This window comes from Nestor notabilis, unplaced genomic scaffold (assembly GCF_000696875.1).
Source record: "Nestor notabilis isolate BGI_N333 unplaced genomic scaffold, ASM69687v1 scaffold4600, whole genome shotgun sequence".
In the NCBI taxonomy this organism is placed as follows: Eukaryota; Metazoa; Chordata; class Aves; order Psittaciformes; family Psittacidae; genus Nestor; species Nestor notabilis.
Window position 1 is genome coordinate 7,865 of NW_009909566.1, and position 22,610 is coordinate 30,474.

The 22,610-nt window shown below is 41.8% G+C and overlaps 1 protein-coding gene across 1 annotated transcript; it reads right to left on the bottom strand.

Moving 5' to 3' along the window:
* Positions 1–1,873: 1,873 nt before the first annotated feature.
* Positions 1,874–22,369, bottom strand: PTPRJ (protein tyrosine phosphatase, receptor type, J; the record flags this gene model as incomplete). The annotated part of the gene is given in 23 exon segments (XM_010010181.1): positions 1,874–2,242; positions 3,023–3,158; positions 3,664–3,824; positions 4,577–4,696; positions 5,091–5,225; positions 5,374–5,447; positions 6,117–6,207; positions 7,337–7,424; positions 7,516–7,524; positions 8,343–8,384; positions 9,463–9,550; positions 10,134–10,252; positions 10,399–10,606; positions 13,307–13,441; positions 13,692–14,010; positions 14,145–14,224; positions 15,752–16,015; positions 16,924–17,187; positions 18,362–18,625; positions 19,801–20,106; positions 20,707–20,931; positions 21,487–21,750; positions 22,202–22,369. Coding segments are annotated over 23 exon segments (3,719 nt in total), but the record flags the coding sequence as incomplete, so codon positions are not given.
* Positions 22,370–22,610: the final 241 nt, after the last annotated feature.

Consider the following 22,610-nt stretch of genomic DNA (forward strand, 5'->3'; position numbering starts at 1 on the left):
AGCAGCTTAAGAAGAATGCTGGGTGAGAGATCCACTATGTGGACTGCCAGTTTGGATGGAGTTGGGCAGGATCATTAACCTTGTGGTTTTGCTGGGGGTTTGTTTGGGGTTTTTTAAATTTATTTTTTAAAGGGTTTCAAGAAAAGGGAAAAAAACAAAAACCAAAAAACCCACAAATGGCTGCTACAAAAAAACAAAACAAAAAACAATACAACCCCAAAAAGCCACCAAAACCCACCAAAACCTAACCCAAAACCAAAGCTGAAGTACACTGTGGTTTATCCTCCAGTTTCGCTCACACACAGCACACCACAGTTTCATACCAGGTTGTAAAATTTTCCTCTGGTTATCTGTAAAGTTACAGTTTGTGCATCAGGAATCCTACATTTTCCTTCAGCTGACAGTGGATTCTGTGAGGTCGCCAGGTGCCACTAATGCCACATATACTCCTAGTATCTGTAGCTTTTTCTAACAACTTTGCTAAAACAAAATGAAACAAAACAAAAAAGCAGCAGAATTCCAGGGACTCTGGTTATTAAACCTTCATAAGATTTTCACCGCTTTAGAGCTATTCTATAGCATTATTCATAAACTTCATACTCCTCTGCAATGCAGCCAGTGCAATGATCCGAAGACCAAAAAACACCCCCCACCCCCCAAGCTACTCAAGAAGTCCTTCATTGGCAATGCCTTCGTAAGTCTGACAGTTAGGTACCAGCAAACTAAATCCCATCTGATCCTTGACTCGTAAAATCAGCGACTAGGGGCTTTCTGCTTGCTTGATCTGTTTTCAGAAACGGACCAGTTAAACCAACAGCAGCAGTACATTGCAAATAATTATAATACAAGTACATTAGATAAATGAGATACAGGCAGGTAAGATGTGTCTCAGTTTTGAATGGCTAGAACAACCAAGAAATTGGTCTCTACAGCAGAATTTTGTGCCATTTGTTTTGGTAGAAACAGTAAAGCCAGTCAATCTGTTCGGGAGTGCTTGGACACTTGGAACCTTGGTTTTGACATTTTCACAGATTTATATATTTGAGGAAAAACAACAACAATGATAAAAAGACACCAACCTGAGTAAAACTCTATTAGAATAGAGTGATCATTATTCAGTAAATCATATATTGCACCTTTAAATAAATCATTATAAATTGTATAAAAACAGGAATTCATCAGCCAGGAACAGGGAGGAGCTATTCTGTCCTTCATACACACCCACATGCACCCCAGCACACACATTCACATATTCACTTGCTCAGTTTTTTTACTATAGTTAAAGCTGGGAGTGACACACCACACTCCTTTTCCTCTAGCAGAGGCACCGAAACATTAAGGCAGGGGATATTTGTGGTGAAATGCAACAACAAAGCTCACCTCCAAACTTCTGGAGAGTCCTGCCAACAGTGCAACTACAGTTAAGTTTGACACAAGCCTTATTTAAAAATCTGTGTTCTCATCAAGAGTTTCAGTACAAAAATAGAATCTCTGCTGTTTTTTTTTTCTAGAGTATCAACTAGAAAAGGCACAATTTCCAAGTATAAATGTCCATTTGAAGGAGCTGTTTGTACTCCTTTTTTAAATAAAAAGGAACACAGAGAAAAAAAAAAAATCACAGAGGCACATACCTATTAGCTAAGTAACCAGATACAGTAGATAAAATATGTTCCTGAAACTTACAATTAAATATATTAAAACAGCCCACAAGCCTGGTGTCTGTAAATGAAATCATACAAAATTGTAATAAAAAGCTTGTGTTATTATTTTAATATTTAAATTCTAGTTCACTGTTCATTTTGCAAATGCTATTTCACCTATCAGTACTGTTAAATTCCCAAGAAAAAGCAAGATTCCTCTGTTAACTTTAAATAGTTTTGCTTGGTTTTTTGTCTTTTTCAATACCAATCTGCAGCTCCTGCCAGCATTGTGTTTTTCCTCCTGCAGATCACATCTTCGAATGTAGACAGAACTGGAGAAGCCAGACACAAGACACTGCACACAATCCCAGAGAACATGAGTAGAACATCTCTCTTTCCTCTGCGCAGGTAACACCTCCTGGAGACACCGCATTCCTCCCAGGCTATGTGTGGTAGCCATTGGCCTTCCCGAAGCCTGCCCCAGGTGTGACATTTTCATAGATTGCCATTGCTGTCATGTTTTGGTAAATAAGATCGGTTTTCCTGTCTTTCAGAGATCTAATAATATCCATAACACACTGGTTTAGGAAGACATACTGGTCCTAATGGAAGGAAAAGAGAAGGTAATATATTTCTAGAAAATACCTGATTTTGGAAGCAATTTTGCTCCTGAATATATAAATAATTTTTTTTAAATACATAAATACACATATAAATAAATATATATAGATACACATATACACTCACACACACACATACATAGAAGTTCATAAAAAATAGAGCTGGAAAGGACGCCATGATGTCATCTGATCAACCCCCTGTAAAAAAACTAGAATCAAGTTCACCATCATGGCTAACACCCTCTTAAAAGACTTTCATGATGGAGCTTTTACAGCCTTTTTCACATCCACTGAATTAGTCCACACACCTTTTTGGATCAAAGTGATAATTTCACCAGGAACACGTGTGTTCCTGCAGAACACAAAAGAAATGATGCACACCAAGACCACTGACTCGAGATAGTTGTGGCTCACAGCTGTAAGGATAAAACTCACAAGAGTAAAACAAGCTGGGGGAAAAAAAAAAAAAAACAAAAAAAAACCAAACCACCCCATTTTTCAGGATTTGAATCTTTCCAGTTGCAAACACCAGTCCTACAAAGCACTCTGTAAAGAGATTGCCTGGACTTACTATGGCCCCTGGCTGTGACTACTTCTGTGGGAAGAGCTGAGGCAGGAAAGAGGGAAGTTCAGTGAAGAGCAATTTCCGATTGCTCCTTAATATCTTACCTTCCTGCAATTCTAAGCTACATCTTGAGACCACCCTTCCTGGATTATTAGGCCCATCTGAAAAACATGCTGCTGGATGGAAGACAGCCTTACCTCAGTTTGCACCATTAAAGGCCGGTGCATGCGAAGATCATACACCACTCCATACACATCCACCATATTTTCCATTTCAATCTGCTGAATCAGGCGGTCAATGGCAATGAATGTCCCTGTCCTCCCAACACCAGCGCTGCAATGACATGGGGAAGCCATTTACTGCTTTCTCACAACCACCTGCTCAATGGTGGCCCGATAAAAAGCCAGCAAGGCAGTAAGATGGTTTCTGTTATTTCAGTGGCACAGGTATTAAAAATCTCTGCAGCCCAGAGGGGTAGTTCTTACCACCGTCAAGAGGGAGGGAGGACATGCTTCCAGGCTTCCCAATCTTGCACTTGCACAAGGTTGCATATAAAAACACTTGTAAAGGCAACTATTTCAGTTAAGTTTTCCAGGCTAGGAGAGAGCGTCTATTCTAATGAAGTTGTGTGTCAGGCACTTTTCTACCTATGTAGTAGCATTGCTATGTTTCTGAAGCATAGGGCAAAGGTTTTAATTTGGGAGGGTAAACAGCCCATGTCCTTAAGCAGACACATATTTTTCTTTTTCTTTTTTTTTTTTAAATCACTTTGAAGAAGAATTGTTCTTAAAAAAGCCACAAGACACAAGTGTGTCTATCACAACCACATTCTTCTTACCTGCAGTGCACCAGAGTAGGAGATTCAATTGGATTTTGACTGCTGTACTCATGAACAAGGTGTCTAAAGTTGATGAGAAGCTCTGTTGTCTCTGGCACTCCGTGATCTGGCCAGGAGGTGAAGTGGAACTGGCGCACCGTATGGCCCTCTGCTGTGTTGGACTAGAGGAACACATGTTAAAAAGTAAGAAAACTGGCTTCAGAGGAGCAATATTAGAGCTTCCTGACATACGTACTGGGCAAAGTTCAGCAAAGAAGCCTGTTACAGACTGCACAGTAATTTGATCTATGATATTTCAGTTTCCTTCTTCCTTGTGCTCTGGCAGAGAATCCTTTGAAATAGTTTTCTTTCACTTTTCACTTTACTCCGAGATCATCTCTGCTGCATTACAATTGCTGAGAGGAAGTTAAGTGTTTTCAATCCAGCAGATACTACAAGTATCTGCGTATGCACAGGTTTTGGTACAAGTTTGAGGGAAACACAAGCTGCAGGATCACTGAAGGGGCAATCAGGAATTCCCATGAGCAGGCTGGATTTGCTGGCAGATCCCTTTCTGCCACTGGGAGGGTCTTACTGATAATCAATTCCACCTCTGGATTTGTTACTAAAACACTGTTGTGAGAAGCCAGGGCTTATGACCAAATGCATGCACATCACAGGAATCTCGTTGTCAGTAAGTAGGGTGAAAGATTTTAAAATCAGACTGTTGGCAGAAAGCAGACCAATATATTCAAAGCCTCAAATTAAAATAAACCACTCTTACTCTTTTCCCTCAGATAACTTTGAATTTGTTTAAGTTTTAGGGAAATTACTGTATTCTTTCACTCCAGTGCTGCTTGACATGTGAAGTTGCAGTGATACGATAAACCATACCTACAGATACTTTACTAACAGCAACTGAGGTGGTACTCACCTTTTCTACAGTGAAGTCCCTTATTGTCCATTCTGGAAGGACGACCTCCGAGACCATTGTCACAGTGATGTCACCATAGCTCTTGGGCTGTTTGTCTGGCCAGTATTGCTCACATTTTGTCTAAGAAGAGAATTACAAGGTTAGGCACATTACACACAGCAATGTTGGTTGTGAATGACACCACCTGAAGCAGGGCTAGAAAGCACACCACCCTTCCCAGTAGCCTGGCCCAGAGCAGGAAAAGTGCTCTCAAAATCATTCTTTAGGAAGAAGAATCAGCCCTTAAAGATGGCAATTCCACAACCCTCCTGAGACAATCTATTCTGGTAGTCAGCACATATTAAAATGGGAAAAACCTAAAAATTTTAAATTTGGCTTATTTAATTTAGAAATCAGCCACCCAGTAAGCGGATGGTTGTTAAAAGTGTTCAGTCTCCAACCTCCTAGGGTAACAAAAAAATTAGAAGAGATACAACTGTCTTCAAGAGACAGTTCAGTTTTAATAAAAACATACCCGGGCTTGTTCAACACATTTTGTCAACATAACAATAGAGTAGATATTCTTTTCCCAAATCATGGACCAGAAGTCTTCTATAGTATTGGGTAGAGGACCCTGTGCAGCAATAAATGCCTTCTTTGAGTTATACCCCTAAGAAAGAAAAAAAAAAAAAAAAAGTAAAAGATATACACACACATGCAGAGGCATAAAAAGTGGATTTAAGACATCATTATGAGCTGTTGAGGCTACATTGTAAAATTACATATTATATTTCATTTCAACTCATGAAGCAACTTACAGGCATATAGTTTGCATTAATATAATCATCAGATGCAGAGCTCTGATCTGAAAGTTTAACACGAGAAATATCATCTGCAGAAAGAAAAAAAGAAAATTATGAATTTTAGAACTAGAACCTTTCAGCAAAATACTGCTTATCTAATGCATGGTTTCATAAGTAGCAGTAGCTTAGAATTTTTATCATGAAAGTCTTCCAAAAAATTAGTGGCCAAGATAAAGATTGAGACTACTCAACACAGATTTTCTTATTTTTTAAACATGGTTTGGTTTTGCATATTTATATATTTTCAATCCAACATGGAATTTACTACAGTTTTAATTACTAGAGAAAAATAGGTAATTTATCTCCTGCTGCCATTGCAGCTGATGTTTTCCCTCCAAAGCATTCCTACATACCCACCACTGTTTGCTTCCAATTCCTCCTTACACTCAGCTAGGCTGGGATGCCTGCAGACAGCCCGGCTGGGTTTACATTCTCAGTTCACCTGCAAAGCTGGGCAGCTGGGCCTTAGTATTTGGCAAAGCTCTGCACATCTATCTGTCCGTAGTCAACAGTTAACCTCTTTTTCAATCTGGACTGCAAGTTTCTCACAAATGGAAAATTAAAATTATTTAACTACAGGAAAGTTCTTTAAGGAGCTTTCTTCAGGGAAAGCTCTTTGGGTTTGCTTATACTAACCCAAGGTTTTCCATCTAAAACCTCAACCAGTAGCAGATGCAAAACCAAAGAGAGTAACTCACACGGTAAGACGTTGTTGTATCTATTTTTTCCCCTGTTCTCAGGAAGTTCAGCGGCAAATTTGGGCTGATGAACACCAACAGACTTGAGTTCCTGCAATGAAAGGAGGATTCATGAGCCCCTGGGTCCTGGTTTAGGAATTATACAGAAACACTTGACTGAAAGACAAATACTCCAAACACTTTCAGCCTTTGCTGTAAAAGCAGGCATGGTAAATGGGAAAAACGAAGATACAGATCAGCGACAGTGGCAAAGAGATAGATAAAGGATTAATGCAGAATGTAGGAATAGTAGCATGTTTAAAACCCAGAGATGGGCTTTAAAAGCCCAGAAACAGTTTTGCAGAAACACAGGACACTGGCATCAAGGGCACTCTCATTCCGACCCCAAGACAGGGAACTACTTAGCATAAGTTTGCAGACATTACAGGGAGAAAGGGACCAAGTACATCAGAAAAGGACTGCAGGAAGCAAAATCTGAGAGGAAGGCAAGGTGGAGCACCAGCCTGCAAAGCAAAATCAAAGGGACGGAATTGATCTGGAAAGAAGAAGGAAGTCAATTAATAGCTTCAAGGAGATGGAAACAAACAAACAAACCAACCAACCAAATTTAAAAACAGAGAGACTCTTTCACGGCAAACATGACAACACAGAATCCTCACTGACACTTGATTCCTGTCTTTTGCACCTTATAACAATTGAGCTTTAGCACACTTCACAGAACATCACATCTATGGTCACTTAACAAACCATAATTGCTGTTTCTCTAACTGCTCCTTCAAGCTATTCCACAGGTGTGGTTTGCAAATCACACCTACACACTAAAGAAGTCAATGACATTAGCAAGAAATGTGTCTTGCTGTGTAGAAAAACAAAAACAAGATTAAAAAAAACCCCAAAGTGCAGAGGTGAAATAGCTTTGTGTGTGTGGCTGTGGTGTGTGACTAGGGCAAGGGCTCAAAAGACCCTGTCTCTGGCAAGAGCTTGAACCAGGAGGCCATGCTGTAAGCTCACAGGTAAAGATAATAGTTCACGATGTGAAGTATTTGTCATGCACTTCCACTAAATTTGGAGCTGCATGAGGGAAGGCTGTACATGCATCTTAATAAACTCTGTAATAAAGATCCCTTCTCTTCAGTAAGCCTCACATATGCTCCATAAGAAAGCTGAGCTGCCTTTCCAAAAATATTCGTCATGAAGTGCTCTCTACTGAGGGCACATACCTCATATTCTTCAGCAAAACCACAATTGGAGTCAGCTTGCTGCTTCTTAAAGTAGGACTCAAAGTTCTCCACTTTAATCATCTTTGATCTAAAATGAGAAAAGCCATGTAATTGGTAACTGGTACTAAGTAAATAAGCCATGAATTCAGTTAATGTGTTAGAAAGTGCGCTTTACTTACTTCTTGACTCTTCAGGGAAGGGTGGGGGGAAGAAAAAAAGGTTGATTAGACACATGCAGCTGTGGTTTTCACTATGTGAATCTAAGAATGAAAGCATGACTGTTAGTAGCAGCCACAAAACTGCGTTTGAAGGGGACAGGATATCAGGCACAGCATTTGACTGATCTGTTAAACCATGGAAAGAATAGCACATCCTTCAGGAGAAGGTTATCACAGCAGGTTTCAATCAGCTGCTTCTGCACTCCCATCAGATCAGCCCTATTCCCTGGTGTATTTTACGTGAACTAGCAAAGTCTACACAGGTGGGACTTTATGGGATGCTCCAACTATGCCTTTCCACCAGCACCAATAATGTGATTCGACCACACTGCCTGTGACTTCCAATATATTGTGGTTACCCTCCCACAGTCAGCTTTCACAATCTCAACATTATCTGAACTAATGGCTCAGCACAAAGGAGTCATAAAACAAAGGAAAATTCAGGCCGTGGTGCAGAATTTTGCCCTTTCTCAACGATCTGAATTGTTTCCTCAGTGTGCACAAAGTCTGTATTTCATTCAAACATCCTGTTTTTCAAAACTAATAGGAGCATTTCTGTGTCTAGTGGTGATTCATGAAGCAAGCACTCAAAGCTCTGTGGCAGCTCTAGAAGTCTCGATCAATATGATTATTTTTAGTCTGCAGGCTGGAGCCTTTAAATTCCACAAGGAATTAATACTGCAAAATTCTATATAAAACCACACAGAAAATGAGTATCAGGGTTCAGAGCAAGTTTTGCAAATATCACTTGAGTTCAGAAAACAATGTGTGAAAGGACAAGGACTTACTTAATTGGAGAAAAGGACACCTCGGTATTTCTTTTATCTTTCCTATAAGGCAAAAGAAAACGACACAATAGGTTCACAGCAGAATTTAATGGAATGCAGATGAGATTCCTGATGACAGCTATTTCCTGTGCCTGTTCAGAACAATTTCTTTTAAAGCATCTCATTCGGTGGAAAAGAAAACCCTCTCAGGGCAAACCTTACACCTGGAGTAGGACTAAAATACTTCATCCTTCCTCCAGTGATGTTTGGACTGTTTCTTTCAGCTGGGACCAGAGTACAATTCATAGTACAGAACAAAAAGCACAGTTTGGTGGAAAAAGTACATCTGAGGGACCTGCATTGCTAGCTAACATCTCAGGAGAATTGCTACTAATCCCAGGATCTCTACATTAAGAGTTCAATGGCGATGTGTCAGTGGTACTGAAAGTGGTAGCTGAATGAAAATAAGTACTTCCAGCTTTAAAGGAAGCTCTTGTCATTATCATCCACAGTTATTAGACACAATTGTAAAAATAGCAGCTCATCAGAGAAACTAAGAAAACTGGACTAAGGGTCCTAGAGCTAACTCTTTGGAGAGGATGCCCCACATGATCAGAAGCAGGAAAAACCCTTTAGGGATTCTTAGGTCCTAGATTATTTGGAAAAGATTGGAGATTGAGACCCCAGCCCAAAGCCTAGGCAACCCATCAGCTTCTGGGAACTCCAGAATGGAAGTTTTATGTGACAGGCCATCAAGCAATTAATAAGTGTGATTAATGGGTGACTTAAAATAAAACCACTTAAGATATAATTATATATGTCTTTTAGCACAATAACTTGTGATGCTTGCTCACTTCTGCCTGAATTACTTCATCAGCATAAATGAATTCAAAAGAGAAAAACAAAACAAATCTTAACTCATTAGTTTGTAACTATGGGGTTGAACAAAGTCATTTAACTAGTCTGATACATCAACTCTAATCTGTAACATGCAAACAAGATTTTAAAACAAAGGTATTTCAAAGCATGTCTTTAAAATACATTCTGTATTTTAAACAGAGAGGCCTTTTTAGAAGAAATATACAGAAGTGAAATACTGGTGTTCCTCATCACAACTAATACAGTAACAGACACTTATTACCTTCTCCTTCTCCAGAATATGAAACCCCCTATAGTGACTACAGCCAATATAGCTACAAGGCATCCAATAATGGCTCCAGCAATAACACCTGATAGGAGAGAACAAGTGTTACTCATTATTGATTTACCTTTCTGGCAATGATCTAACTCAATCAACATAATACAAGAGAACCTCGCAAGTGACAGAGCATACCCCACTAAATGTCTTTTCTTACTGTGTCCTTTGGCAGTACCAGTATTGAAAGCTCATGAAGAATAACAAACCAAGGGTGACAAATTAATAAAAAATTGGGATCAAAGGACCAGTATTTCCATTCCAATGCATCTGCTGTTAATTTACCAGAACTGTTAGGACATAAGCTGCTTTTTGCTACTTGTTTCTGTACCGAAGTCTCACTGTGGCATCCAGTCCCTTTTAGCATGCCATGAGTAGCACAGCTTTTGGTTACTTTCACAGTGGAAGGCATACATGGAAAAAAGAAGTCACTCACAGAACTAGCAAGGTGTGAATTTACCAAGCAAAGTAAATCGTCACTGCGAAGCTGGATGGAAACAGTCCATCACAGAGAAACCAGCAGGCATTTTGTTGTTATGAAACTCGCCATAACTAAGGAATCTCCACACAGTGGGCATGTGCCAAGCTGCCAGTCCTATACTTGACATTAACTATACCTGGATCCTGCGGTAGCAAAACTGCCTCAGAACAGGGTGAAAATGATACATAACTATCTTCTGCCACAATGATGCCGTCCATATTAAAGGTTATGTTAGTGAAACCTGCAACACTTGCCCTGTTGATAAGGGAGAAGAAATAAAAAAGTAGTACACTGCATGGTTTTAACAACCTTAAGCAAGATCTGTAATTTTTTTCTTAAGATAATCTTTTAGATTTCAACCACAAAAAAAAGTTTGCCAAACAGTGTTTTGAAATCAATACCTGTATGAACGAAGTGGAATCAGTGGTCCATTTTTGTAGCCCTGCAGTTTGTCTCCATTGCCCACGTTAACATTTAATGTTTCATTCTGAGAACGAAAAGGTGATTTTGGCTGCTCTGTAGCTACAACATATGTTACGTAGGTGACTGTGATCTTCTTCTTGAAATCTTCGTATGTATTGTTCAATTTGGACTTCAAAGACCCACAACCTTCAGAAAAAAAACAAGGATATATGTGGTGTACACCATCCACTGATTTTTTACCAATCGTCACAGTGGTGAGATGGTCACATTCATCACAATTATCATTACTCCATAAATGCTGCCTGAAACAAAAGCTGAATGCAACAATCTTGAATCTCTTCTGCTGCAGTGCTGTTTACTGAACTACCTCCCTACTCCCCAGCATTAGTTGTTTTAATCTCCTTTTGATTTTATTTCTACCATGTGTAGTGGAGCTTCTCTGTAAAGATACATTAGCAGTTGATTTTGATGTCCCCCTGGACACCCTTCACTGGGTAAGTCAATCATATCCATACGCAATCTATCAACTATCACATGCAGAGAGTATGATGCAAACTGGTATTTGGTAATGTTGTGCTACCCAAACAGCATCAAACCTCATTCAGGGTGACACTAAACTCATGCTGGCCTATACTTCCTTGCTGTGTCTTACAAGAAGTAACACACTCAAACTGCAGGAGACCAAGGAGTTAAATTCTGCCTTTTCTTGACACAGACAAGCATTGGACAAAACCATGACCAGAAGTTTCACTTCCAGAAAATTAGTAAGAATGGACTATCGCAGTCGGTGACCAACAGGACACCACCTGCAGAAGAGCATCGCTTTACAGTGTCTTTTGTTAGAAGATGAACCCTAGAAACTTCATAGAATCAAAGAATAGTTTGGTTTGGAAGGGACCTCAAAGATCCAGTACCAACCCCCCTGCCATGGGCAGAGACACCTTCCATGAGACCAAGTTCCTCAAAACCCCATCAAACCATCCGAACTTGAGACAGATTATACAGTTGAGGCACACACAACCTAAGAGGTAATAAAGAAGCTCAAATTACCAGTTGTCCAACAACTCAAGAGCAAGCAAACTGATGTTATGTATTCAAAGTATTGCAAGAGGAAGAAGAATCTTTCTCGTTTGACTGAAGTTTGCATAAATTGTTCTCTATTGACTCCCTTTGCAAAGCTAAAAGCTCCTTCTAAAAGCAGATATAGTCTTGAATTCACCTTTAAAAAGAAGCCTTGCACAAGCTCTGAAAAATGGAAAAGCTCTAGCAAGTTTTCTACAGTTGTGAAGACAAGATTTGATCTGCCATCAGTGAGCTGGTGGCTCACTGTCACCAGTAGCAAAGCTCTCACCAGCTTGTAACTGTGCAGGAACAGGGTGCAAGACAGCTCTTCTAAAGCACTAAATCAGTTATGTTAAAAGCAGCTGCGGTTGCAATTAATTTGGTTGCCTAGAAATGGGTGTTCAGTACTATCTGAGATACATTATATATCTGTCTGATCCCTATCTTCCATTCCAAACTGATGTAAAACCCAGGTTATATCTGCAGCTCCTTGAGGATATCTTGGGTATCACCCTTGGACATCTCAAACAGCCTTAGACACCATTGCTTACACAACTGAAGAAAGTCCCCTCTGTCTATCCTAAAGGAAATGATGTCTGTTTTAAGAGAGAGAAACACATCTCAATCATATTAATGCTATTTCAACACTATAAAGCAGAAGTGATGTTTGGCTGTAAGGATAGTTTTCTGCTCCTATTGAAGTACTCAGACTCTATATTATAAATACAGGTGATCTTCTTTCCTTCTTTCTGTCAGTCATATCTTGAAAACCTTGCAATCAAAACCACATAGAAGAATGTACTGACTCTCATCATGACAAAACTGGACTGGCTGAAGGTACAAGCAGAGCTGTTACTGCATGCAAAAGACTGACAGTCAAATCAACAACTCCAGGGCAGCACAGTAGGCACATGAAAGCCAGGAATTTTCTGCACTGGTGTACTACATATATATGGGCATTTCTTGGTTGTATATGTATGGAAAACCACAGAAGAAAGATCCACAGTCTAACTGCTGCAAGATGAATTTCCAGTGTTAAGACAAAGGATAACCATGAATATCAGATCTTGCCTGGGGAAAACTATCTCCATGAGCTGCTCTATTCCTCCAGTGCACTGGCAGAAATAAAATGAAATTCAACTGGAACCTACACTGCAAAGGTAAGTTCCTTAACTTCATAATTTATCACTGGACATTCACCAATTAAAGATGTATCTCTGTTCTGATGCTTTAAAGATGTGAGTTTGATACACCACCCTCTAGCTTTCGTGGTGTTCAGCTTCCCATGACATGTAATGCTGAGAATGCTATTCAAGCCTTCCATCTGTACCCTATTTCTCTCAAGTTGTTAAAGTATTTTAAGCAAAATGAAGGAAGGAAAGCTCTCTTCTCTCTTCCTCTTTTTTTTCTTATTGCAGATACCTTACAGCTGAAGAAGGGAGGGGGAAAAGCATTCCACATTCCAAAGCTGCTTATATTAGTCGCTGTGAAAATTATTCTCTGTGGAAAAAATGGGCTACTACGCAATCTTGTGGCAGGAATCACTAGCAAATATCAAGATGGCAACAGCACAGTGGCGATACATATGAGACTTTTATACAAGGATAAGTCAGGGTGGAAAAGGCTGAATGAAAACAGTGGCTTTCTGAAAACAAGGAATGATCTGGCTTAAAGCAAGCAAGGTATTTGCCTCATGAGTTTTGAAAGGTGACTGGAAATAGTGAGTCAGCTTTTCCTCTATCCATTTAACACCTGTTTAGAGTTTAAAACATAATGCTGATAAATTATTTCACAAAACTACAAGATAACATCATAACATCTTACCTTGTTCTTCTGTTGTGATCATTACTGCATAGGCTTTTAATGGCCCATTCACTGACTCAAAGGCAGAGAATTCTACAGCCAACGAGTTGTGACTGACTGCCTTGACTAAAGGACCTCTGCTTGGAGCAGGTGGATCTATAAACAGAAATATGTTTTAGTACCTGACTGGTAAAGAAGAGTTTTCTAACCAGTAAAATGCTGTAACACTGATGCTATTCATACAATGCATATTTATTGTGCGTCACATTAGACTTTGCATGAACGTTCTATTTTATGCATAACATGTAGGATGATAACGTACTGCATTCAAGTTTGCTGTTCTGCAATCATGAAGTTAACATTTTAGTCCTGTGAACATCTTTAGTTCTCAAATCTTAATGCTTACCAGTAATGCTTGTATTACACATTTTCTGCACTGGATCACTTTCAGAAGCACTTGAAAGAGTTGCAATAGTAACAGTATAGGTGCTGAAATAATCTAAAGATGTTGTTGTGAAGGTTTCTGCTGAGCCTTCTCCCATGCAGGATGGAGCCCATTCTTCTTTTTCCCATGTATCGTTAAATATTTTAATTTTGAAGCCAGAATTGTTACCAGGAGGACATTCCCACTTCAGCATTAGAGAAGACTCCTTGAGCACTGGTTCACACTGAAATGAATTTACTAAGGCAGGAACTGTTGAAAAAAGAAAACAAAACCCAAAACACTCAAGAGGAGTAAGAAGTCAAGTACTGAGTAAATAGAAAAAGCTGTCTGTATTTAAGTTCTGTGTATAAATGTTTGTAAAACTTCAGTATTCCTTTTAAAAAGACAAAGCTACTGCATACAAGGACTTGTTACCCTATAAGGAAGAGAAGTATTTAGCACACTAAGTACGCTGACCTCTTCTGTGCTCTCTAACTCCTCTGCAGACAGGTTTACTGAGAAAATTTAAGTAGAGTATCTGTCAAGATGAGCAAAGTTTTCAAAATACTGTTCAGACACTGAACATAGCACTCAAAGAACATTTTTAGAGTAGTATGTAAATTGACACTAACTTACTGTATAATTAAAACTGAGGTGCCAACAAATACAATGAATATAAGCTCTGTGCATTAAGAGCACAGGAGTAGCCATCCTTAAGAGCAGCAACTACAACATTCCAGTCTGTGTGACAGTCCTATAGTACACTATTAAAGCTCCATCCTTATGACCGTATAGAAAAAGGTATTAAAAAAGCTAATGTAACAGTAACACCAAGAAGAAAGGTCCCTCTAAACTAAATATCTTCTAAAACTTGGCCTTCAAGACCAAAACGCTTATAGCTTCTACAATTGTAACACACAGCAAATTTATTTCCTCTCTTGATAAAGAAGTATTTGGCACTTCCAAATACAGGGGTAAAAGGCCCATGGATTAAGTTATTTCTTTATTAAGAAGAGGTATTATTTTAAGAAACTATAGAAAGGTAGAATAGAGTACCAGAGGAAACTGATTTAGTTAAATGACAAATGTGAATGACTGGGACTTATTTCTACTGCATTTTATAAATACTTCTTTTCCTTCAGTAACACTGTCAGCTACTCCTACAAATAAGATGAAATTCTAGAAGGTTCCACAGTTTATGTCTGTAAACAGCTCTGGTGATACTGGATGTCTAGTTTCTAGAAGAGAAACCACAACTTTGGATGTCTGTCCTGCAGGTGTAGTGAGAGGTAGTACCATCTGTGCTCCATGGCAAAAATCAGAGACCAGCACACTCCGCCTGGATATGGAAAATGGAGCTGGGCTCTGTGAAAGTCAAGATGAGACTCTTCAGCACTCACAAATATTTGCTGACAGAGACAGAAGAAGCAGAGGCACAGCCACACTTCCATGTTTTGATCTGATTAAGCATTAGGAGTAGCCAAGCAGCACTTTCACAGTACAGAGACTCTTAACAGCTTCATCCTGGAGCACATCTAGAAAGTGTCCTGAGGAGCGCACCTCAGACAAAATGGAACAAAACAGAGGAAATGACACAGCAGCTCATATTCGCAGTAAAGGGCAAAAATGCTCACAGTGCCTAGCACGAGGAACACAGGAGTACCTCAACCTTCTCTTCTCAGCTGTTAAGCTGAGCAGAGCAGTGTTGGCCAAGAGCTACACAGCACAATGCTGCCCAAAGCCCAGCTGCAGCCACAGGCCACTCCAAAGGGTGACATTTCCAAGGCATTTCCCTCTCTGTGGGAGCCCTTAGAAATAAGGACTTGAGGGCCTCATCCGCAAAGAGTGAAGGCAACAACCCCACACCACACATACAGAGCCCTCTTCCACACATTAACATTGCTGACTGCAGGCAGGCTGCATGCAGCACTTCTGCCTGAAAAAATACTGTTATTTCAGCCCTCAGGCAGGCTGGCAGAGCCTTGTGCTGCACAGCAAAATACAGACCACCAGGAACAGGGCTGCAAGAAACTGTGACTTACTTGTATACAGGCTTATGGACACTCCTTCTGCTGCCTGACTGCCATTCACTATTGCAAACACTGTGAAATCATACATCGTCCCAGGGACTAACTCTGTGATTTCAGCTTCGGTGACAGTGGACGTCAGGTTCCTAGCAGAGGCGTCACTTACAACCTCTATCCTGTACGTGTAGGAGTCAGAAGCAGTGTCGTTCACTGCCCATGATAAGTTGACTGAAGTCACACCAACATAGTCCGCCTTGAGATCAAGAACTGGGCTGGGCTCTGAAAGGCAAGACAACATCTGTCAACCTGCAAGAACATCTGCTCACGTACGTGCACAGAAGACACACAGGCACCACGACTTCATCCTCTTCACATCACTCATTGTTCAGAGTGCAGGAGCACCCCAGCAACATCACCAGATGCTCCTGGAGGCTTCTGCACCAACGGTCAGCTACAAGAAAACTGAAGAAAAGTCATTCTGAGAGGGACTGATTGCCCTGTGACACTCGGAAGCAAAAGCAGAGGTTGTGGTGCCAGCAATCCCAGTATTTCTCTTCTGAGTTGTGGTCAGGAAAGATACAAGGTTGCAGGGGAAGGTGTGGAAAGCAGTTGGGGGTATATCCGTGTACAGCAAAGGATTAAGAAACACATCAGATATCACTGGAAAAGGAGCAAAAGTGATGACCAAGGCACCCTGCTCCATCACCATTCATGTCCTGAGCTCACCCCTGAGCTTGTGCTGCCTAAAGTTCACTGTCCTGCTGCAGCCCAATGGCAGCCACAGCCCCCAAATCACTCAAGGTCCCTGGGCACAACCACCTTTCCCTGCGTGGGAGTCCTTCAAAATACGGATCTGAGGCCACAATCCTCCAAAAAGGAAAGGCAGCAAAACTGCCCACAAATCCTAGGCCAGGCAAGCAGATTCTCAGTAAGTGTTCCTTCTTTGTGTCACAGGCCTTGGTGACCACCTTCAACAATCGGTGTTTTTTGAGAGGGTCTGTTTATTTTTTATGTTTTAAAAGACTATGTTTCTTCCACACAAACAACTCTGCCTGCAGACAGGCAAAGCACATCACCTCTGCCTGCAACAGTGTTACATTTCAACCCTTGGGCAGGTAGGCAGAGCCTTGTGCTGCACAGCAAAATACAGACCACCAGGAACAGGACTGCAAGAAACTGTGACTTACTTGTATACAGGCTTATGGACACTCCTTCAGCTGTCTGACTGCCATTCACTATTGCAAACACTGTGAAATCATACATCGTCCCAGGGACTAACTCTGTGATTTCAACTTTGGTGACAGTGGACGTCAGGTTCCTAGCAGAGGCGTCACTTACAACCTCTATCCTGTACGTGTAGGAGTCAGAAGCAGTGTCGTTCACTGTCCATGATAAGTTGACTGAAGTCACACCAACATAGTCCGCCCTGAGATCAAGAACTGGGCTGGGCTCTGAAAGGCAAGACAACATCTGTCAACCTGCAAGAACATCTGCTCACGTACGTGCACAGAAGACACACAGGCACCACGACTTCATCCTCTTCACATCACTCATTGTTCAGAGTGCAGGAGCACCCCAGCAACATCACCAGATGCTCCTGGAGGCTTCTGCATCAGTGGCTGGGTAACAGAAAAATGAGAAAGAGTATGATTCATCTTACTGTCACAATCAAAAGCAAAAAGCACAGGTCACCACAGTGGGAGCACTTCCAGAGTTTCCCCTGGCAATCCAGAGACGGTTAGGAAGGACAGAAGAATGGAGGGGACAGACAGTGGTGGTGCATCTCTGCACAGCAAAAAGTAAGGAATATCAAATATCACTGGAACAGAGGTGATGACCCAGGCACCCTGCTCCTTCTCTAACCCTTGCGTCCTGCACTCACTCCCATGGCAGAGAGACCGTCTCCAAAGACCCTCTCTCCAGCACACTATACTCTGTGCATCTTCAAAACAGGGCAACTAGCCGTCACAGTCAGGTAGCACAGGAGAGACTTGTGGAATCAACTGGAAAGGTACATTTCAAAATAAGGTACACATGCAGGTACGTTTCAGGACAACACAAATGACAAACATCTGTTTCTTTTCAGATACACCCTCTAAAATGACCAGGCTGTGCTACAGCCCTGCACGCCAGCTCCAAAATGGTCCCTCCAACACCAGGTGTCAAGACTTCTGCAATTCAACATGGCAAGGTGTGGGATGGCCAAAGCATATCTCTTGAACTAATACTACCTCAATCTCACTCTCATGCTGCAGTCTGATAGCAGCTATGGGCCCCAGATAAAAAGGTCCCCTGGCACAACATGCTCTGTCTCGGAGCCCCTTAAAATAAGAATCTGAGGCCCCCATCCTCTAGGAAATTAATACAACCTCCGTCCCAAATTTAGAAGGGAGGTCTCTGTATTGCCAGCCTTGGGGACAAACTTCACCAACAGCTTTCACCAGGGCAATACTTCTAATGCACTTGAATATCCCATGCTTGGTAGACTGGCCATCTCCAGGATCAAAACATCACCTCTGCCTGCAGCCCCATTAAATTTCAGCCCTCAGGCAGGCAGGCAGAGCCTTGTGCTGCACAGCAAAATACAGACCACCAGGAACAGGGCTGCAAGAAACTGTGACTTACTTGTATACAGGCTTATGGACACTCCTTCTGCTGTCTGACTGCCATTCACTATTGCAAACACTGTGAAATCATACATCGTCCCAGGGACTAACTCTGTGATTTCAGCTTCAGTGACGCTGGACGTCAGGTTCCTAGCAGAGGCGTCACTTACAACCTCTATCCTGTACGTGTAGGAGTCAGAAGCAGTGTCGTTCACTGCCCATGATAAGTTGACTGAAGTCACACCAACATAGTCCGCCTTGAGATCAAGAACTGGGCTGGGCTCTGTAAAAGGCAAGACAATAATCAGTGACAACAGAGAAATGAAGAGCAGCCACAGCAAAATGTCCCTATTCTACATAGAATGAGCATTATTTGTAGCAAAACAGTACTTCTACAGTGTCAATGTCCATTTGTAGACATTCATGCTGGGGGATCTTTTGAAAGGCCACAGGAGTTCAGGGGTTATATTCTATTTTATTTCATTGCACATGCTAGAATTATTTGTTTCCACAGTGGGTTTCCAGAGAGAGTAACAGATGGAAATCACTGAAGGAAGCAGAGTGAGGGTGATCTTGGTCTGTTAATTCAAAATCGTGCCCATGAATCTTAACCTGAGCCCTTCAGACAGCCTCTCCTCAACATCAGCAGAAGAAAATGGGCTCCTTGAGCAGCTCCAACTGCTGACCCACCCTGAGGTGCTGTATCTGCAAGCCTGATTCAGCATCAGCACTAGGCAGACAAGACTCAACTCAGGCAGCTTAGACAAGCTCATCTACTCAGTAGCAGATCCAGAACACACTGCTTCTATTTGCTTTGTAGGGATGTTACCTGTTCCCCTTCCACTTCTGAGCTAGATACAAAAAAAAAAAAAAAAAAAAAGATCTTCTCCTCCTATCTGTCCCCCTCTGATCGGGGAAAAAGGTGCCATAGCACAAAGTTAACAAAAACAGCACCACATTCAATGATGTGTCCCTACGCACTGTCACAGACCACACGAGCCCAAGGACAGGGGCTTTGTAAAGAGCTCAAAATAATCTTCAAGAACAAGAAGCCCCCTGTGATCCTAGCCAGAACGCTGCATGCCATGTCAGTTGGTGTGAGCTCTGATAACCTCCTCCCGGAAGGATTGTAGGGTGCCTGTTCAGCCCTCACGTGTAGAAAAAGTCATACTGTGGCAGCAGCTGGGTACTACATAGTCTAGGTCAGTGAAGCTGATGAAATAACTGCTTCACAGGCAACACATGCACTCACAGTGACACATGCACTCACAGTGACACGTGCAACCTCAGCCCTTTTCCCTTTTACCAAAGGCCACTTGCATTCATGCCCACATGAACCTAGTACAAAGCAACATCACAATAACAAATAGCACAGAGTTGGAAACCCAAAGTAAAAAGGCAGCACAATTTTGGTACAAACTACACATTCAGTGCAATTGAGAGGCATCATTTCCTTACTTGTATACAGGCTTATGGACACTCCTTCTGCTGCCTGACTGCCATTCACTATTGCAAACACTGTGAAATCATACATCGTCCCAGGGACTAACTCTGTGATTTCAGCTTCGGTGACAGTGGACGTCAGGTTCCTAGCAGAGGCGTCACTTACAACCTCTATCCTGTACGTGTAGGAGTCAGAAGCAGTGTCGTTCACTGCCCATGATAAGTTGACTGAAGTCACACCAACATAGTCCGCCTTGAGATCAAGAACTGGGCTGGGCTCTGAAAGGCAAGACAACATCTGTCAACCTGCAAGAACATCTGCTCACGTACGTGCACAGAAGACACACAGGCACCACGACTTCATCCTCTTCACATCACTCATTATTCAGAGTGCAGGAGCACCCCAGCAACATCACCAGATGCTCCTGGAGGCTTCTGCACCAATGGTCAGCTACAAGAAAACTGAAGAAAAGTCATTCTGAGAGGGAGTGATCGCCCTGTGACACTCAGAAGCAGAAGCAGAGGCCATCACTCTGACAGGACTCCCAGCGTTTCCCTTAGGAATCTAGAGGTGAGCAAGAAAGGGATGAGTATGGTGGGCAAGAAAGGGGATTTTTGGCTGGTTGCTTTTAGTTTTGTTGTTGTGGGACATTTTTTGTTTTGGGGCCAGGTGGTGGTAAACAGGGTTTGGTGGTTTTTTTAAACAAAACAAACAAACAAAGCAACAACAACAACAGAAAAATAGGCTATGTTTCCTCAGCACATTAACACCTGATTCTTAGTAGCCAGCCCAGGTAAGGTTTGTGTTGTATTAGAGCCCTCAGGCAGGCAGGCAGAGCCTTGTGCTGCACAGCAAAATACAGACCACCAGGAACAGGGCTGCAAGACACTCTGACTTACTTATCTATTCTGCTGTCTGACTGCCATTCACTATTGCAAACACTGTGAAATCATACATCGTCCCAGGGACTAACTCTGTGATTTCAACTTCGGTGACAGTGGACGTCAGGTTCCTAGCAGAGGCGTCACTTACAACCTCTATCCTGTACGTGTAGGAGTCAGAAGCAGTGTCGTTCACTGCCCATGATAAGTTGACTGAAGTCACACCAACATAGTCCGCCTTGAGATCAAGAACTGGGCTGGGCTCTGAAAGGCAAGACAACATCTGTCAACCTGCAAGAACATCTGCTCACGTACGTGCACAGAAGACACACAAGCACCACGACTTCATCCTCTTCACATCACTCATTATTCAGAGTGCAGGAGCACCCCAGCAACATCACCAGATGCTCCTGGAGGCTTCTGCACCAATGGTCAGCTACAAGAAAACTGAAGAAAAGTCATTCTGAGAGGGACTGATTGCCCTGTGACACTTGGAAGCAGTAGCACAGGCCATCACTCTGACAGGACTCCCTGGGCTTCCCTTGGAAACCTGGAGAGGTGGGCAGGAAAGAGACAAGGATGGAGGGGAAAGTGGAGAAGGAAGATAATTAGAAAATAAACAAAAACATCAGGGCTGTGTTTGTATTGTATGCTAACACCTCATCCTCTTCATATAGACCAGATCAGGCTCTAAGCGTGAAGTATCAGGTCTATATGCAGTAGTATTGAATTAAAATCCTCAGGCAGGTAGGCAGAGCCCTGTACTGCACAGCAAAATACAGACCACCAGGAACAGGGCTGCAAGAAACTGTGACTTACTTGTATACAGGCTTATGGACACTCCTTCTGCTGCCTGACTGCCATTCACTATTGCAAACACTGTGAAATCATACATCGTCCCAGGGACTAACTCTGTGATTTCAACTTCGGTGACAGTGGACGTCAGGTTCCTAGCAGAGGCGTCACTTACAACCTCTATCCTGTACGTGTAGGAGTCAGAAGCAGTGTCGTTCACTACCCACGATAAGTTGACAGAAGTGGCACCAATATATTCTGCCTTCAGAATAACGACTGGGCTGGGCTCTGTGAAAGGCAAGGGGAAAAGTATTTTAAAAGATTCACACAGCTCTCCCCCCACATACATGATACAGCACCCTCTAAGCTACATGGAGTAGCACCTGTACTCCAGTACTCCAGCTGTACTCTTATAGATTTCAAATCTGCATGTCCCACTATGTTTGAACTGTTGCAGCTGTAACCTGAAAAGTCCTAATAGCAGGGAAGGGAGCCCAAGTCTAAGAGTGGCAAAAATACTTCAAGGCCACATGCCAATCACAGTGTTAAACTGCACTCCCAGTCAGCTGTGCAGATACATTTATTTGGCTCATTCCCTACTCCAGTAAGGCAGTTGGATGCATACCCCTGCAACGCTCTTTGCACTCTGGACTAGAGTCCAGGTTGAAAATGCTAAGTCAGTCTAAAAACAGAAAACAGCCTGAAGATTCACATCCCAGTCACATTCCAAACCACTTACGTGTTACATTGTTCGAATCACTTAATGCCCTGTTGGACAGTGACACATTCCTGGTCCATCTTCCACCTCCATAGGTTTTGTTCCCACTTGTAGAATTTATTGATAAATTATCATTACTACTGGTTCCTGTTCCTGTAGTTTCATTTGTTGAGTTGCAATCCTTAGTGCCTGAATAAAAGAGTACAAAGCAATAAGTATCTTTACAAAATTTCTGGGCTTCCCATTTGCAAAAGTATAATCATTTATAGATCTCATGCAGAAACCATGGTCAGTTCTGTTTTTCCAGTTTGTTCTCCTGCAGATATTTTGCTGCACGTTTCCTTGGTTTACCATGTTTAACTTCTTTGAGACGATATGAATTAGATTAAAAGGTTGCCACATTATTTCAGCCATTCACTACCTCTACTCG